We start from the raw sequence: 20,062 nt of genomic DNA, 5'->3' as shown, positions 1-20,062 counted from the left end.
AAGGAGATGTTACTGGCTTTAAGGTTTGACTTGAAGCAATTTGACTATGATTTAATATTACATTTATTAATATGGGAGAATTGATGGTTCTAAAATCTGAATCAGAAATTAGAGAAGGGATATTTGAGTATGGCTTGGGGCAAGTGCTTGTTTTGCAATGCAAAGCAATTTATATTATCAGCTCCTACAGTTTTTAGTCTGATTTATTATGCTGATCTATTCGATTGAAGCTTTGGATTTGCTGTCAAAAGCGGAACAGTTCAAAATTGAAAAGTTGCTCAGTTTACACACAAACAGCGAGGTGAATAGTTTCATTCAACATTGTGTTATGCTATATAATCCAAAAAAGGATGAGAACTAGCTACGAAGCTTTGCTGAGGTTGTCTCTGCTGTACTGCTTGGCTACCAGCAGAAATAATAAACTTGACACTTGCTCCAGGTGCTGACACAGTTCAATGAGCTGCACGATCCCATTCTATAGTACTAGGTGCAACAAATTGTAATCCCAGTTTGCTGAAATGTTTTGCCTATCAAAGCAACAAGTTCATAGAAATTAGTGTCAGAAATAGTGGCCTTGATTCACTTTTAGAGTTTTATATAGGACACAAACCTGAATTAAGGACTGTACATGATGAAAGTGTTAACACATTACATTGTCAATAACAAATGTACTCATGCTAAATCAACCATTATTTTTCAATTCCAGTAGCAATGGAACTTTGCATTCAGAGAGGCCATCACAGCATGTCTTTCTGAAAAAATGCAGTCACTGAATGATATGTGAGGAGATCAGAGATAACAAGGTGTAGAGCTGGAGGAGCACAGCAGGCCAAGTAGCATCTTAAGAGCAGGAAAGCTGACACTTCAGGCCTACACCCTTCTGTTGTTTTCTAATAAAAAGGAGATGCTCAAATAATCCTGCTGGAGGCAGAACTCCTGTCTCAAAAAGAAGTTTGTTCCCTCAAACAAGGAAAAGAAACATACATCATCTTCCTGCTTTAGTTTGTCCTCTGGTGCTGCTTTCATTCCTCATGTGCCAATTTGATCATGTTTTCTTTACTGAATTTGAACAGATGCTTTCCTTCCTGTTGTGACAAATCCTGAGCACTATGTCTGGTGTAGTATTCTATCGAGGTTGTGTTCTGCCACATGACAAGAAAATATATAGTGCAACAGCAGTTCTGGATTGCTATCTGAAAAGAGCAACAGAAATCCAATTTAAAATCACAGTAACACGAGGAAAGGTTTTAAATCAGTAATGTGGCTGGTTGTTAGGCAGAAATTTTGAATTTTCATTTCCGTGACTAATCCTCTTCAGGATTTCAGATCCTGTACCCAAACCTGCAAGCAAAATCACAAAGCTTTTATTCAAAACAACTCACTGCTGCATCGAAATAACATTCAGATATTGGCTGATTCCCTCCCTTATGTCAAAGAACTCTGAGGAAAGGGTAAGAAAAAATCTGGCATCTTCAACCTTTGAAGGAGAAAACTGATATTTATAAAATTGTTCTGAATGCCAAACAGAACTAAAAGTGAATGCAGAGAATACCTTGGCACTAACTGCACTTCTAATCGGGGATTAGGGAGAAAAGATGCATAAGCTGCCCTAAAGTCAGAAGTCATTAAAGCAATAGATCGAGGATAATAAAATGTGAGGCTGGATGAACACAGCAGACCCAGCAGCATCTCAGGAGCACAAAAGCTGACGTTTAGGGCCTAGACCCTTCATCAGAGAGGGGGATGGGGTGAGGGTTCTGGAATAAATCGGGAGAGAGGGGGAGGTGGACCAAAGATGGAGAGAAAAGAAGATAGGTGGAGAGGAGAGTATAGGTGGGGAGGTAGGGGGGGGGATAGGTCAGTCCAGGAAAGAGGGACAGGTCAAGGAGGTGGGATGAGGTTAGTAGGTAGGAGATGGAGGTGCGGCTTGGGGTGGGATGGGTGAGAGGAAGAACAGGTTAGGGAGGCAGAGACAGGCTGGACTGGTTTTGGGATGCATTGGGTGGAGGGGAAGAGCTGGGCTGGTTGTGTGGTGCAGTGGGGGGAGGGGATGAACTGGGCTGGTTTTGGGATGCGGTGGGGGAAGGGGAGAATTTGAAGCTGGTGAAGTCCACATTGATACCATTGGGCTGCAGGGTTCCCAAGCGAATGGATGAAAACTCCTTTGGTACCTAAAGGATTGTTTATATATTATTGTAAAAAGACATTTTAGGTGGTCATCTAACTGTACACTGGATAATTAACACAATGGTCAGTGGATAATTGGAATGGCACAGTAGATTCTGTGCGCATACTAAACACTTGATAAATTTCACCACTGGCATCTACAGGAAAGCTGGAAGAGACAAAATCCTCACAGGGAGATGTGAGGATACCCAAGGGTTCCTGTGCACAATTCCACAAACTGACAAGCACAATGACAATGATTAATGTACCACAAGCTCAATTCATGTTGGTTAGAGTGGCCTTAAAAAATCTTTCTGTAACAGGACACTGTTCAAAGATCACCTTTGACAGATCCACTGTGACAGGCCAGAATACCAGTGAAATTGATTAGGGTCTGAGCTCAGTCAGTCAGATATGGTAACAAAGTGCCTCAGATCAGAGAATACATCTTTTTAAAGTGATGTTTGGATCTGGCTTTTGGTTCGTGTTTGCAGAGAGGCAGCTGAGCTAGTGGTCACGTTCCTGTTTATGGTGATCGGTAGAAAGGTGGATCATGTAAACATATTTGTGGAAAAAAAAATCAGCAGCTCTGCTTACCACTGTGTGTTCCATTATATAAAAGTCTTCAAACTAAATCATCTTTCCAGTCTGTGGGTCATATGTGAAGTAAGAACTTTGTGTCCTAACAATAAAGGTATATTCACTGCACAGCATGCTGTCAAGTTAAGATAACATTTTATGAAGGAAACACACTTGAGGAAAGGAAACATTCAACCAATGTGTTGATGAATTGTTTGGAGAGATGTGTCAGTGACTCATAAACTTGCAAGATATCTCAAAGAAACCTTCCTTTTATATAATAAACTGTTTTCCATAATTTTACCTTCTTTAGAAATATGAGAAAGGCGCATGCAGTTATGTAGAACCTTCCACAATTGGAGAAGATCCCAAAGCATTTTATAACCAATAGAGTAAATAGTTTTAAACAATGTACCCACGACTATTTATTCTTCTGCTCTTCAAATCATCTACCTGAGGAGGTAGATTGGAGGTTGCTTTTAGATTTCATTCATAATCTAACAGAACTTCTAATGGCACAGCGTTCCCTCACTACTCCATTGCGTGTCAGCCTGAATTGTGCTCAAGCCTCAGGTATGAGATTCAACTCACAAGCTTCCGGCTCAGAGGCAAGAGTTCTGCTCAATAGAAACAAGGCTGAACATTATCAGTCTTTTGCATAGGAGTTGGGAAGCAAGAACCATTGCCTTCCAGCTGCCGTGGCATGTTACCAGCAATGGTAGAGGCAACTATTGGTGGCCAATTGAAAGCCACCTGAGTGCCAATTAGGCTCTACTTCCCACATAGTTGACTGGAGGATCAAGCCAAAGGTGGTTCCATTTTGGAATTCATTTAAAATTCCTGAAAACGTGGTCTGCCACAAGATTTAATGTGACATATGTTCCGGTGGAATATGTAGCAAGGAACGTTCATTCTTTGAGCTTCCTGCTCATACTTCTTTATCTATATTTTAATTGTTATCAAAGCTCAGGTAGTTCATTAATGTCCTGTAATGTGCGGGATGGTTCTTATCAGGTCTGGTCTGCCCTCCAGTCCCACACCAAGGTACTTCACATAAATGCTCTTTAAAATGGTCCAGGTGGCCACTCTCATGACCACAAAGGAAAACCCCTCAAGTGAAGTTCAACTCAGTACAGCTAGTTTGGGCAATGAATGTTGTTCAGTAGTGTCCAAGAGCTGAGAAGGAATTATTAAAAATCATAAGGTGTTTCCTCACTTAAATGCAAGTGTATGTATGTAGTGACCCCCAAATCTCACAGCCTCAAAATTCTTCACAGCCAATTAAGTAATTTTGAAGTGTCATCCTGAGAGACAATCTGCGACTCAGCCTGTAGTAAGAGGTGAGAAAACCCAACTAAAAAGGAAAAAAACATTCTCACTAATCTAGCTGCTGCAGATACAACTGTCTATGTCTTCATTGTTTTAAGAGTGACCACTGCAGCGATTCGGTGGAGTATCTTCACACTGGATTTGCCCCGTCACATTATTTGGCATCACTGCCATGCTAAATGGGATAGATTTCAAATAGAACCAGCAACTCAAAGTTGGATACCAGTGAGGCACTGAGTGCCATCAGCAGAGACGGAATTTTATTCAACCACTAGTTTGTAACATCATGGCCCGACATATCCCTCACTTTACCCTTACTATTAAACCAGGAAACCAATATCAGTTGAGGGACAAACTGAGAGGCAACCCTAGAAATGAGACATCACACTGATGAAGCTATAACACATGCATGCAAAACAGAGGAGGCAGCATTCTGTCAACAGAGTAAAGCACCAGCACAAACAATGGATCAGATCAAAGCTCTGCAGTCCGGTCGTATCCAGTCCCATATAGCGTGGACTGTTCAGCTCATTGTGTCTGCACTGTTTCTCCGAATGAACTTAGTTCCATTCTCCATAGCCTTGCAAATTTATCCATGTAAAAAAAATCATCCAAAGCTCTCTCAAATGCCTTAAGTGAACCTGTGTCTATCACACTTCCAGGCAGAGCATTGCAAGTGCAAACACCATATTTGCAGCATTTGGTAATCACTAGCTCTGTGCCCTCTCATTTCAAATCATGTGTGTGAACAGTTTTCTCCACTTACTCTATCCAGCCCCTTCATGATTTTGAAAACTTCCATTATATATCCACTTAACTGCCTCCTCTCCAAGGGGACCAGTCCCAACTTCTCCAACTATCCTCGGAAATGAAACTTATCATCCATGGAATCATCCATGTAATCTCTTTTGCGTTCTCCCCGATGTGTAAGGTAGGAAATGCATAGAATGTTCCAGCAAGTATCTTACACTGGCCTTGCACATGATGCCAATATCCTATGAACAAACTAAAAAAAAACTCTTTTAGACATATATGATTAGTTTGTGTTGATCAAAATTCAAATGTGCAACACAATAATTAGCTAGTTAGTCTATTTCACTGATGCTTGTCAACAAATAAATCTTCACCAGAACATTGGAACGGCTCTGTGGTTCTTCAAAATGGTGATGTGAATTTTTCATGTTTTGACCAGCTTTTATTGCGTTGCATGTTCCATACCAGACAGAAAAGTTAACCAAAAAAAAGTGCTCTATTGAGTGGAATAGCAAGAACTTCAGATGCTGGAGTCAGAGATAACACAGTGTGAAGCTGGAGGAACACAGCAGGCCAGGCAGCATCTGAGGAGCAGGAAAGCTGACATTTCAGATTGGAGCCCTTCTTTTTCTCTTTTTTGCTGAAGAAGGGTCCTGACTTGAAATGTTAACTTTCCTGTTCTTCTGATGCTGGCTGGCCTGCTGTGTTCCGCCAGCTCCACACTTGTTTGCTCAAATGAGTGGCTTGTGTCCTGAACCTAAAACTTTCTAACTCAGTGTCAGTGCCATCATGAAGCTGAGGTTGAAATGGCACATTATATCTGGAATTTTTAGACCGGGTGGCATCAATGGTATTTGTCACTGGACTCAACATTCCTTGGGTTCCCCAGCTCCTCTGCATTTGGCCAGACACAGACTGCTTGAGGTCCAGTTTCCAGGCTCACACTTTGCCTTCCAAAACTCACTGTCTATCATAAGGCCAACGGCCTCTTAAGCAAAATACTGAATGTCCACCAGCAGAACCAGGAACGGAACCCCTTTACAGCAGAACAGCAGCAAGGCATAGAAAGATAGGGTGAGAGGGTGAAAATTGAGCAGAAATGTTCTAAAATGAATTTTGAACAGGAGCAAATTACCGCAGATGTTGGAATCTGTACTGAAAACAAAACATGCAGGCGATCACAGCAGGTCAGGCAGCATCTACAGAGACAGAGTAAACTAATGTTTCGAGTCTAGATGAACTGTTCATGATAAAGACTCATCTTAACTCGAAACATTAGCTTACTCTCTCTCTGTGGATGTTGCCTGACCTGCTGTGATAGCCAGCGTTTATTGTTTTCTGTACTTTTGAGCAGCCTGGTCATGGTATAAATAAAATAATCTTACCGTTTGCTATTTGGTCCTCCTTTTCTGCTCCTGCAATGAGACAATAATAGCAAGGATATTTGCCCAAACCATGTTCAGAGATCATAGAATCCCTACAGTGTGGAAACAGGCCCTTCGGCCCAGCAAGCCCACACTGACCCTCAGAACATCTCACCCAGACCCACCTCCCTAATATACACATCCCCAAACACAATGGGCAATTTAACACAGTGAACCCACCTACCTTGCTCATCTTTCAGGAGGAAAGCAGAGAACGCAGAGGAAACACACGCAGGAGAATGTGCAAACTCCACACAGTCACCCAAGGGTGGAATCAAACCTGGGTCCCTGGCATTGTGAGGCAGAAGTGCTAACCACTGAGCCATTGTGCCATCCTACCAGGTGAAAAGATGATTTATACGTACTTTGAGATAATGGAAAATGCAGAGGCTGGAGAATCCGAGATAACATAGTGTGGAGCTGGATGAACACAGCAGGCCAAGCAGCATCTTAGGAGCACAAAAGCTAACGTTTCGGGCCTAGACCCTTCATCAAAAAAGGGGAATGGGGAGATGATTCTGAAATAAATAGGGTGAGAGGGGGAGGCGGATCGAAGATGGATAGAGGAGGAGATAGGTGGAGAGGAGACAGACAAGTTAAAGGGGCGGGGATGGATCCAGTAGAGGTGAGTGTAGGTGGGGAGGTAGGGACAGGATAGGTCAGTCCGGGAAGGATGGACAGGTCAAGGGGGCCTAGTAGGTGGGAAATGAAGGTACGGCTTGAGGTGGGAGGAGGGGATAGGTGAGAGGAAGAACAAGTTAGGGAGGCGGGGACGAGCAGGGCTGGTTTTGGGATGCAGTGGGGGGAGGGGAGATTTTGAAGCTTGTGAAATCCACATTGACACCATGGGGCTGCAGGGTTCCCAAGCGGAATATGAGTTGCTGTTCCAGCAACCTTCGAGTGGCATCATTGTGGCAGTGCAGGAGGCCCAGGATAGACATGTCGTTTGAGGAATGGGAGGGGGAGTTGAAATGGTTCACGACTGAGAGGTGCAGTTGTTTATTGTGAACCAAGCGTAGGTGTTCCGCAAAGCGGCCCACAAGCCTCCGCTTGGTTTCCCTGATGTAGAGGAGGCCACAACAGGTACAGCAGAAGCAATATACCACATTAGCAGATCTGCAGGTGAACCTCTGCTTGATGTGGAAAGTCTTCTTGGGGCCTGGGATGGGGGTGAGGGAGGAGGTGTGGGGGCAGGTGTCACACTTCCTGCGGTTGCAGGAAAAAGTGTCAGGTCTGGTGGGGTTGGAGGGGAGTGTGGAGCAGACAAGGGAGTCACGGAGAGAGTGGTCCCTCCAGAAAGCAGACAAGTGTGGGGAGGGAAAAAAGTCTTTGGTGGTTAAAAAGGGGTTTGGCACTCTTGCCTTCATTGCTTAGTCCTTTGAGTAGAAGAGTTGGGAAGACATGTTTAGGTTGTACAAGACATTGGTGAGTCCTCTTCTGGAATACTGTGTCCAGTTTTGGTCACCCAGTTACAAGAAATATATTACCAAGCTGGAGAGGGTTCAGAAGAGATTTACCAGGATGTTGCCAGGTATGGAAGGTTTGAGTTATAAAGAAAGCAGGCCTGAAACGTCTCATTTGCGCTCCTAAGATGCTGCTTGGCCTTCTGTGTTCATCCAGCTCCACACTTTGTTATCTCAGAGTCTCCAGCATCTGCAGTTCCCATTGCCTCTGGATAGACTGGGGCTTTTTTCACTGGAGTGTAGGAGGCTGAGAAGCGACCTTATAGATGGCTTATAAAATAATGAGAGATATAGATCGAGGTTGCGATAGTTGCCTTTTCCCTAAGATGGGGAATTTTAAGGCTAGGGGCCACACTTTGAGGTGAGAGGAGAGAGATTTTAAAAAGACATGGCAGGCAAATTTTTTACACAGAGGTTGGTTTGTGTATGGAATGAACTTCCTGAGGAAGTGGTGGATGTGGGTACAATTACAACGCTTGAAAGACATTTGGATAAGTACAAGAATAGGAATGGTTTAGAGGGATATGGGCCAGGAGGAAGCAGATGGGCCTACTTTAGGATTATGTTTGACATGGACTGGTTGGACTGAAGGGTTTATTTCTGTGGTGTATGACTCTTTGACACTCTGCACAGACAGCCACACACAGACACACACGCAGATGCAGGGCCTACTCTCTCCCCATAGCTGCTGAGCTGCATCAGCTGGGAGTGGAGCAGACTGAAGATGTGAAAGCCACTACCCGCTATTTACTTTGTGTCAATCACTGGGAATCTCCAGGGCTCTAACCAGCTTGGGAACGGCAAATGCCATAAGCCGTTATAAATATGATTAAACATTAACCTGTAATATCAGCACTGCAGTTGGAAAGGTTGAGCATGTTTAACTTTTCAGTGAGTTGTGAGTTTTCAAGGTGGCTAGAAATTTCATATCGTTCACTTCTAGTGAGACACTAAGCATGAGACCATATTGGCTTCCCATTCACATCCTTCCCTCCCCATCTACCTCTATTCTCTCAATCTCTTCACTTAAGCTTTTTTTTTCTTATATTCCTTGTGCCTTTAGCCATAAATCAATTTTTGCTCTTTTGCTTCTGACTCAGAAGATTTGTATTAATCTTCAGACATTTCTTGCAATCTTCAGGCTTTACTGGTAATTATAAGCTGGCACATCAGTGCACTGCAGAGGGACGGTCCACCTTTGGAATTTTAAGCTAACTGTTAAGTTCATATTAAACTCCTCGGTCTCTTGAGTGGGTGTAATTACTTTCTGAAACTCGAAATGCGTGCGTATTTCAGGAGTTCCTCTTTTAAGGAAGTGCAGTGATTTGAACCCCAAAGTTCATCTGTTACTTTAATTGGAAACTTTCAATAAAATGAAGCAAAGCTGGTGCAGAGATAATCAGCGAAAAAGGAGATACGAAAATGAATATCATTTGAAGTTTTATTACCTTTTGTTCTCACAATAAATGTTGCATGTGTGCACAAGGGAACTGCTCACTCAGTCAATGCTGTGATTTCAGACTGCCTTATTGAAGCACTGTGTTAAATGGGGTGGAATCCATAGTTTTCAGCATTTCCATTCTGGAGGTCATCAGCCTTGGATCAATATTAACACCAGCCCCTTCTCAAACTGCAAATTCAGACCCTCCACATTATCTAACCTGGCACAGAGTTGGGGGAAAGCTGCAATGAACGCTGATAACTGTCATTTCACATAAGACATAACATATATAATCAAATTGTATTCAACATCAGTGCTTTCCTTCTGAAGTCACTCAGCTACCCTTTGCCTCCTGCCTGGTGGAGAAGATCTCACACACTGAAGTGGAGAAGTATTTTCCTGATATCACCAATATCAGATTAGCTGCTCTTTGGCCTAATTGTTGTCTGTGTGAGCTCACTGCGCTCTATGACTGCTACATTTTGCCCACTGTAGCCGCTAATACATTTTAAAAGTGCTTCACTGGTTGTGTGGTGCTTTTCAAAGTGTGCAAGCTTTCACAAGAGGCACAAGCTTGTCCCAAACAGATTCTTCCTGCAGCCCAATGCATAATGCCCCTTTGCATTGGGAATTGCCTGCTCTCTGTGACTTTACAGTGACAGCAGATTTTAATCTTCCATTTCAAAAATGAGTTCAATGGTTTGCAGCCTCTGTCTCTCACAGTCTCTGCCAAGACTTATCTCCTCTGTCATGTTTCTCCTGGTCTTATAGTCTGCCTCTCCTCATATATTTTCACCTGACTCTCTATCTTCATATGTTGCTCTCTGTTTGTCTTTATGTCTTTGCTTTTTTAATCCTTAGTCTGTCTCTGTTTCTATCAATCTCTATATCTCTTGGTTTCTTTCTCTCCCTGCTTCAATTTCTGTCTTTATTTGTGGAAATGCAGAGTATTTCATGTAGCAGTAAAGCAAACTGTCACTAAAGCAATGATTCAGACATAGTGGGAACTGCTGAGGCTGGAGAATCTGAGATAACAAGGCGTAGAGCTGGACAAACACAGCAGGCCAAGCAGCATCAGAGGAGGAGGAAAACTGACGTTTTGGGTCTGGACCCTTCTTCAGAAATAGGAGAGGGGATGGAGATTCTGATATAAATAGAGAGGTGGGGGAGGCGGATAGAAGATGGATAAAGGAACAGATAGGTGGAGAGGAGACAGACAGGTCAAAGAGGCAGGGATGGAGCCAGTATGGGTGAGTGCAGGAGGGGAGTTAGGGAGGGGATAGGTCAGTCCAAGGAGGACAGACAGGTCAAGGAGGCGGGATGAGGCTAGTAGGTAGGAGATAGGGGTGGGGCTTGAGGTGGGAGGAGTGGACAGGTGGGAGGAAGAAAGGACAGGTTAGGAAGGCGAGGACAAGTTGGGCTGGTGTTGGGCTGTGGTCAGGGGAGGGGAGATTTGGAAGCTTGTGAAGTCCACATTGATACCCTTGGGCTGCAGGGTTCCCAAGTGAAATATGAGGTACTGTTTCCGCAACCTTCGGGGGCACTGCAGGAGGCCCAGGATGGACATGTTGTCCAAGGAGTGGGAGCGGGAGTTGAAACAGTTCATGACCAGGAGGTGCAGTTCTTTGTCGTGAACCAAGTATAGGTGTTGCACAAAGCGGTTCCCAAGCCTTGGCTTGGTTTCCCTGATGTAGAGGAGGCCACAACGGGAACAGCGAATTCAGTATACTGCATTAGCAGATGTGCAGGTGAACATCTGTTTAATGTGGAAGGTCTTCTTAGGGCCTGGGATGGGGCTGAGGTGTGAGGTGTGGGGACAGGTGTAGCAATTGCTCCGGTTGCAGGGAAAAGTGCCGGAGGTGGTGGGGCTGGAGGGGAGTGTGGAGCGGACAAGGGAGTCACAGAGAGAGTGATCCCTCCAGAAGGCAGATAAGGGTGGGGAGGGAAAAATGTCTTTGGTGGTCACGTCAGATTGCAGATGGGGGAAGTGCCGGAGGATGATACGTTGGATCTGGAGGTTGGTGGGGTGGTATATGAGGATGAGGGTGTTTCTGTTTTGGTTGTTATTGACGGGAGGGGGTGTGAGGGATGAGTTGCTGGAAATATGAGAGACACGGTCAAGGGCGTTTTCGACCTCTGTGGAGGGGAAGTTGTGGTCCTTGAAAAACGAGGACATCTGGGATGTCTGGGAGTGGAATGCCACATCTCGGGAGCATATGCATTGGAGACGAAAGAATTGGGAATAGGGGATGGCATTTTTGCAGGAAGGTGGGTGGGAGGAGGTGTATTCTAGGTAGCTATGGGAGTCAGTAGGCTTAAAATGGATATCGGTTTCCAGGCGGTTGCCAGAGAAGGAAACAGAGAGGTCCAGGAGGACAGAGAGGTATCAGAGATGGCCCAGGGGAACTTAAGGTTGGAGTGGAAGCTATTAGTGAAGAGGATAAACTGTTCGAACTCCTCATTCAGCACCGCCTCTTGCTTCCATGAGGCTGCATCACATGACCTTGTCTTTCCAATGGTTGCATGTCTGTGAAACTTTCCAGAATCTCACACCAGTACACATCCAATACTCCCTTTGAGATACTCAACAACCCCTCTAACAGATACTTACACCCTTCAATGAGTTAGTACATGCCTCGAGGGTATAACAATAAATGCTCAATATTGATAGAAACCCAAACAAATGTTACTTCATGCTTATTAAACAATTTTCGTCAGCTTGTGAAAAGGAACAAAACCAGAAATATTTGCAATTAAGATAACAAAGTGTGAAGCTGGATGAACACAGCAGGCCAAGCAGCATCTCAGGAGCACAGAAGCTGACGTTTCGGGCCTCGGCCCTTCATCAGAGAGGGGTATGGGGAGAGGGTTCTGGAATAAATAGGGAGAGAGGGGGAGGCAGACAGAAGATGGATAGAGGAGAAGATAGATGGAGAGGAGAGTATAGGTGGGGAGGTGGGGAGGGGATAGGTCAGTCCGGGGAGAACGGACAGGTCAAGGAGGCGGGTTGAGGTAGGTAGTTGGGAAATGGAGGTCCGGCTTGAGGTGGGAGGAGGGGATAGGTGAGAGGAAGAACAGGCTAGGGAGGCGGGGACGAGCTGGGCTGGTTTTGTGATGCAGTGGGGGGAGGGGAAGAGCTGGGCTGGTTTTGGGATTCAGTGGGGGAGTGGGAGATTTTGAAGCTCGTGAAGTCCACATTGATACCATTGGGCTGCAGGGTTCCCAAGCGGAATATGATTTGCTGTTCCTGCAACCTTCGGGTGACATCATTGTGGCACTGCAGGAGGCCCATGATGGGCATGTTGTCTAACGAATGGGAGGGGGAGTCTGACCCCTTTTCCCACCTCCAACGCAAGTCCTCCTCCTGGACACCACCACCAGGCCTCCTACCTTCCCTCGATCTCTTCATCTCCAACTGCCGTCGAGACATTAACCGCCTCAACATCTCCACCCCTCTCATCCACTCTAACCTCTCCCCTGCAGAATGGGCAGCCCTCCGGTCCCTCCGCTCCAACCCCAACCTCACCATCAAACCCGCAGACAAGGGAGGCACAGTTCTAGTATGGCGCCATGACCTCTATATCGCCGAGGCCAAACTCCAACTCTCCGACACCTCCTCCTACCGCCCCCTTGATCATGACCCCACCCCCGAGCACCAAACCATCATCTCCAATACCATCCGTGACCTCATCACCTCAGGTGACCTCCCACCTACAGCCTCCAACCTCATTGTTCCACTAACCCGCACCGCCCGCTTCTATCTCCTTCCCAAAATCCACAAACCCGCCTACCCTGGCCGACCCATTGTCTCCGCCTGCTCCTGCCCCACTGACCTGATCTCCAACTATCTGGACTCCATTTTCTCAGCCTTGGTCCAGGAACTCCCCACCTACATCCATGGCACGACGTACGCCCTCCACCTCCTCCAGAACTACCAATTCCCTGGCCCCCAACACCTCATTTTCACCATGGATGTCCAGTCCCTATACACCTGCATTCCTCATGCAGATGGCCTTAAGGCCCTCCGCTTCTTCCTGTCCCACAGGCCCAACCAGTCTCCCTCCACCGACACCCTCATCCGCCTAGCCAAACCCGTCCTCACCCTCAACAACTTCCCTTTCGATTCCTCTCACCTCCTACAGACAAAGGGGGTGTCCATGGGTGCCCGCATGGGCCCCAGCTATGCCTGCCTCTTTGTAGGTTACGTGGAACAGTCCCTCTTCCGCACCTACACTGGCCCCAAACCCCACCTCTTCCTCCGTTACATTGATGACTGTATCGGCGCCGCCTCTTGCTCCCGAGAGGAGCTCAAACCGTTCATCCACTTCACCAACAGATGGCCACGTTCTTCAAGGACCGCAACTTCTCCCCCACAGTGGTCGAGAACACCCTTGACCATGTCTCCCGCATTTCCCGCAACACATCCCTCACATCCCGCCCCCGCCATAACCGCCCTAAGAGAATCCCCCTCGTCCTCACATATCACCCCACCAACCTCCGGATACAACGCATCATCCTCCAACACTTCCGCCATCTACAATCCGACCCCACCACCCAAGACATTTTTCCGTCCCCACCCTTGTCTGCCTTCTAGAGAGACCACTCTTTCCATGACTCCCTGGTCCGCTCCACACTCCCCTCCAACCCCACCACACCTGGCACCTTCCCCTGCAACCACAGGAAGTGCTACACTTGCCCCCATACCTCCTCCCTCACCCCCATCCCAGGCCCCAAGATGGCTTTCCATATTAAGCAGAGGTTCACCTGCACATCTGCCAATGTAGTATACTGTATCCACTGTACCCGGTGTGGCTTCCTCTACATTTGGGAAACCAAGCGGAGGCTTGGGGAGCGCTTTGCAGAACACCTCTGCTCGGTTCGCAATAAATAACTGCACCTCCCAGTCGCGGACCATTTTAACTCCCCCTCCCATTCCTTAGACAACATGTCCATCATGGGCCTCCTGCAGTGCCACAATGATGCCACCCGAAGGTTGCAGGAACAGCAAATCATATTCCGCTTGGGAACCCTGCAGCCCAATGGTATCAATGTGGACTTCATAAGCTTTAAAATCTCCCCCTCCCCCACTGCATCACAAAACCAGCCCAGCTCGTCCCCGCTGCCCTAACGTGTTCTTCCTCTCACCTATCCCCTCCTCCCACCTCAAGCCGCACCTCCATTTCCCACCTACCAACCTCATCCCACCTCCTTGACCTGTCCGTCCTCCCCAGACTGACCTATCCCCTCCCCACCTCCCCACCTATACTCTCCTCTCCACCTATCTTCTCCTCTATCCATCTTCAGTCCGCCACCCCCTCTCTCTCCATTTGTTTCAGAACCCTATCCCCATCCTCCTCTCTGATGAAGGATCTAGGCCCGAAACGTCAGCTTTTGTGCTCCTGAGATGCTGCTTGGCCTGCTGTGTTCATCCAGCTTCACACTTTGTTATCTTAGATTCTCCAGCATCTGCAGTCCCCATTATCTCTGATCACAATATTTGCCACTAACTTTAGTGAATTTCTCTTACTCTCTGTAAACTTACTTTCTGTAAATTTGAACTACATTTAGCACGTCAGGCTAAAAGTAGAGGCCCTGCTTTCATTTAATGGCCAGAGGCAATTATAGAATGGATAGTCAGAATCTTTTTCCCAGTATAAAAAAGTCAATTACAAGAGGGCATAGGTTTAAGAGAAAATTTGAAGGTGATGTGAGAGGCACGGATTTTTATACCGAAGAAGGCAAGTGCCTGGAATGTGCTGCCAAAGGAGGTGGTGAAATTGGAGACAATAGCAATGTTTAAGAGGCATTTGACAGACACATGAATAGGCAGTGAAGAGAAGGGACATGAACTGCATAGAGGCAAATGTTGTTTTTAGTTTACCAAGGCATCATGATAACACACTCTTGGTGGGCCGAAGGGCCTGTTCCTGTGCTGTACAGATCTTTGCATCTTTGTAGATTGGAGACCTTGCTCATGAGGACTTGGTTGAAGATGGGTATTGTACAGTAGATTTGTTATGCTAATTCGGGACACATTACTATCACCTTCACTAACGCTGTCACCTTCACTAATTAATTCAAAACTGTATGCTTCAGCAACTTTGCAAAATTACTTTCCAAAGGGGTTGGATGGGAGAGTGGAGGCCTCTTTTTATTTGTTCACTGCAAGTGACTGATGCTGGTCAGGCTGATGTTCATTGCCCATTCTCCTTGGAGAAGGTGGTAAGCTGCTGCAGTCCAGCTGCTGTAGATACATGCCACTCTGCTGCTAAATTACAGTGACTGTGAATGAATGGTGATTATAAGTCCAAAATCAGGATGGACTGTGACCTGGAGGTGAACTTGGAGATAATGGTTTTCCCATGCATCTGCTGCCCATATCCTTCTCGGTGGTAAGGGTCGTGGTTTCGGAAGGTGCTCCTAAAGGAAGGAGGTTGGTGAGCGTGTCTTGTAGATGGTGCACACTGCTGCTTTTCCTCCACTGCCAACACATGTCCCCTGTTGATGACAAGCACCACAATGATATGGGACACACTGTCGTGAGCAAACTGAATGGCAATGCCAGACTGGTCCAGGCATCACAATCTCTTTATTAAGAGGCCGACTGGTAGCTCTACAATGCCCAATCCTGAAGTATGGCCAGCACTATGCAGGCAGTTCCCCTCCAACATGGTAGTTGTATTTTCGTGTGACCTATAATTGCGCTATAGGGAAATCACTATAGAAAATCGCCACACCTGTACACTAGAAAGTTTGTGTTATCCAAACTGCATCCACTATTCTTCAAATTTGTTACAGCCAATTCACGTTCATGGAACATGTCTTATAGCATGACTACTTGCACTGTTTGGATGCTGCGGTTACAAATGATTTGGACATTGAGGGGGCCATCTTTTTACTGTTCACAAAGACTGCTGGTTGGTGAAAAGATTCTCTGGTTTGTGAACCAGCAAGGAATGAGCAGTGACTGAGAATCATAATACCCTCACTGCCTGACCTCCTGTGCCAAGGTAGAGCAAGATGAACCGGTGGTCTGCCCCGAAGACAACATTTGTGCCCATTGGCTGTACGTATGATTTGACAACCATGAAATTCGACAGCGGCGCCCAGTTATGTTTTTAATTAGCCTGTTCAGGCATGCTGAGATATTTGCCGGGGCAGCTGGGACTTGAACCCTGACCTTTTGGTCCAGAGGTAGGCATGCTGCCATTGCATTCCAAGACCCCACAGAAGTCACTTGTAGTTCTCAGATATGATCCCATGACAAAGAACTAAAGGGCGGCAGTTACTTTTAGTGCTCTTGGAATGGATTCATTTCTTTTCACTTCACAAATAAACTTTATTCATAAAAATGTCGTTATATACATGGTCATTTAAGCAGCTTGGTTCTGTGCAGTAGCATATGAGGAAACAGGCAAATATCGGAGTTTGGCTCTATGCAACAAACAAATCAAAAGCATTTCTTACTTATACAAGAAATGCAGACATATATTTGAGGCAGTGGGAGGGTCTGATAACTAAACGGACCCCCATTTAACTTCAGCAGAACGACCTCAGATGGAGGTCTTTCCCCCCTGCAGCTTGGCGGCTGCTGCCTCAGATTTTTACTGCATCCCCCTGCAAATAGTCCTGGACCTTGGAATGTGCCATCTGCAACACTTGGCCAAGGCAGGATCCTTTGCCTGCAGGGTCTCAAGGATGCTATGTGCTGAGCACTTCCTGATGGACTTGTAGACGAAGGTGATTTTCTTTGCAAAATTTCTCCACAAAGGACAGGCGATATGGAACAGTCCAACTACTTGGAGCATCCCGTGGCAATGAGCCAGTCCCATCCTTTGCAACACCAGGGACAGATAGAACCTCAGTATATAGTTGCACTTGGTGTTCTGCATTCTGAGGGTCTGCATACAGCTTGATGCAGCCGCATACGAGGGTAGTCATCAGGATGAGAGCGGTTCTGGGTATGTACTGCCTCTCCCCCTTATCCAGAGTTTTGTATATGGACTCCCTACGGACACAGTCCATTTTAAAGTGGAAGATGGCTCGGGTGACTGAGAGAGCACAGGTTCAGGGAATGGGCCTGTCCTGCACCACATACAGCAACAGAGAGGGTACCTCACACCTAATGACCAGGTTTTAACCAGCAATGGAGAGGGAGCGGTGCTGCCAAAAGATCGGTTTCTACCTCAACTTGGCGACGCGCTCCTCCCAAGTTTCTGCTTATGCCACGTTGCCTTCCAGCCATATTCCCAGCACCTTCAGGTAATCTGTCCTGACAGCAAAGGGGATAAAGGATTGGATGGCTTGGTTCCAAAAGTATATGGCCTCGCTCCTGCTTGCCATCCAGCCCTTATTCAGCAGCTGACATAAGCATGCATCAATGGTTGTGGAAATCCTGATGTGCTGTTGATTCTGGCTGTCCTTCATTTGTAGCTAACTAAAATTTTTGATTAGTCCCTCAAGAACAGGCGACATGTGTCTGCGTGTGTGTGTGTGGACTATATGTCGCTCTTGAGTTTAGTGCCTTTTCTACAAGGTACGTTATACAGTGCAAATTAGAGATGGAAGGGAGTAAGTTTTCATTATTTAACCAAACTGACTGGATGTAGTGCTCTTAAATATTTGGAAAGACTCAATACAATTCCTGTCAGAAAAAGACCCACAGCGCAAAGCAGAGACGGATCAATGAAAACAACAGCTTGGCAAAGGCAGAAAATGAACCAGATGTCACAAATACTGGACAATAGTTAGACTGTGGTCTCTCATTGCCTGATCTCTCCTAAAGTGTGCTGCTGCAACTTTGAAAGCCATGTACATCTGTGTGTCCCAGGTACCTGCCCGAAACTGGGTACTGGACACTTTCAAAATTCAAATTCAAATCTTAACATGTTTCAGAATTTAAATTATAAGGCTGTGAATGGCATGGATAGAGTGGAAAGTATGAAGGTTTTTCCCAGGGTGAAGGGGTCAATTACTAGGGGACACAGGTTCAAGGAGTGAGGGGGGGAGTTTAAAAGAGATGCACGAGGTCAAGTTTTTTCTGCAAACGGTGGTGAGTGTCTGGAACACGCTGCTGGAGGGGGTAGTGGAAGCAGACACAATCGCAGCATTTAGGAACAACCTGCATGAAGAGGAAGGGAATTGAGTGGAAATGTGAAGATTGTTTTAGAATGGAAGGATAAACTGTGTCTGTGCACATTTGGAGGGCCAAAGGGCCTATTTTCTGTGCTGTATTGCTCTTTGTCCTTTGAATTCCACTCATATTTCGTCATTAGTTAGATAAGTCATGTCCCGCATATATGTCACAGCTTTTCAATATTTACACCTGTTAATCATAATTTAATGTTTAAGACTACAACCAACATGCAAGTAACTATACACAAGAATAAATATATGTACAGTGGAAGTATGAGGTACAGCTACATTGTGATTTCACTTCATAGACCCCAGTATCCACATTATATTAGGCTTTTACTTTAATGTTATTATGATGTGTATACGGTACACTGTCAATGCAGTGAGGAGGTAGAGGCAGATAATAGGTCAGGCAGCATCAGAGGTGCAGGAAAGTCAACGTTTCGGGTTTGCACCCTACATCAGGACTTGTGACAGGTGTAAACCCGAAGTGTTGACCATGCTGCCCCTCTGATGCTGCTTGACTCGTTGTGTTTCTCCAGTTCCACACTGTATAGACTCCAGCATCTGCAGTTCTTGCTATCTCCTGTATAACACACTTGTTTAACTGATACGTTTCTCTTCGTATGTGGCTCCAATGTGTCTTGTTTTGTGCTTTTGTTTAAAGAAAAGTATTCCTGTTTGATTATTTATATTAATTGGGCAGATGACACTCGCAATGTCAGAAGAATGGAAATGTGTTTGCACAGTAATTCATCAAGTTTCTGGTCTGGAGGTTTGAACTTTCACAGGAGATGTTTTACAGTCTGATGAGGAGAGGGTAGGGGAGTGGGATAGCATAACTGTTTCAGTAAACTGGTATACACTCGACGAGTTAAAGGACCTTATTTCTGAAGTTTATGATTCAAGCCCCGGAAGTGCGTGTGGGTAATGTGTGCGTGAAAATGTCGGAGGAGGGATTCAATTGTTGCTTGACCAAGTAGCCAGAAGAGGGCGATATTAAGCCCATGATCCCAGCAGTTGCAGTTTTTCTGATGAATAGACAATAGGTTTAGATCAGTGTCACGTCTCTTAAATCTTAGTAATGGATACGTTATTATGCATTGAAAAAATAGAAAATTTTGTGCTGTTCAGGTCACATTTAGCAAGCCAAATGTGCAGCATTTTACTTTGCCTGCTTTTTTTCTGTGGTTTCAGACTTTGCATACTTTTGCAATATGACTAATGCAATCTCCAAATAGCCCCTGACCGAATCTACATTTTTTTTCAATATTTAAGTAGAGATCTGGTGCTTTTTTTAAAAAAAAGGGAAAATGTAAGTGTGCTTCCAGTAGCAGAATATTCCATAGAAATGACACATAGCCAGGGCCTCATTTAAGTGCCGACACCCAACTGGAATAAATGCATCTTGCAACAAAGCATCACCAGTAAAAATAGCAATGATGTCAGTTGTGGTCTTCCTGTTTTGGCGTGTTCCTCCCTTTCAGAAAATCAGCAAGGATGACAAAAGAAAACACAACCGCTTAATTAACACAGGAGACTGGAGAACGAGGAAATGTTGGTCAGCCTCATGGACTCTACCCATTGCACCATCTGCCTATTTTATCAAAAACTCAATGGTATTCATTTCAGCTCCTTAAAGAATGTTATGAACCCAAGCGTTGAGCCAGAAAAATCTGACATTTCTACTTTTTCTATTATCCTTCCACCATCTCAACAATAAAGCTTGCTTCACAGTCCTGACTTTCTACATTCAAATCATACAAGAAGCA

The 20,062-nt window shown here is 45.5% G+C and overlaps 1 protein-coding gene across 8 annotated transcripts in view; it reads right to left on the bottom strand.

Moving 5' to 3' along the window:
- Positions 1-578: 578 nt before the first annotated feature.
- Positions 579-20,062, bottom strand: part of LOC125458823 (diamine acetyltransferase 1-like) — an 88,823-nt gene continuing 69,339 nt past the window's right edge. For 2 of the 8 annotated variants that reach the window (XR_007248907.1, XR_007248906.2), the window contains exons 3-4: positions 6,213-6,242; positions 579-1,193 (exon numbers count right to left, since the gene is read on the bottom strand). Coding sequence is in view for 2 of the 8 variants with exons in the window: in XM_048544530.2 (XP_048400487.1) it covers positions 1,023-1,193 (171 nt within the window). In the remaining 6 variants the exon portion in view is untranslated. The other 6 variants (XR_009446719.1, XR_007248908.1, XM_048544530.2 and 3 more) reach the window with 3 other exon arrangements.

Source organism: Stegostoma tigrinum, chromosome 15, assembly GCF_030684315.1.
Source record: "Stegostoma tigrinum isolate sSteTig4 chromosome 15, sSteTig4.hap1, whole genome shotgun sequence".
Classification (NCBI taxonomy): Eukaryota; Metazoa; Chordata; class Chondrichthyes; order Orectolobiformes; family Stegostomatidae; genus Stegostoma; species Stegostoma tigrinum.
The sequence above is the reverse complement of the archived record's forward strand: the minus strand, read 5'-3'. Positions and strand labels throughout refer to the sequence as shown.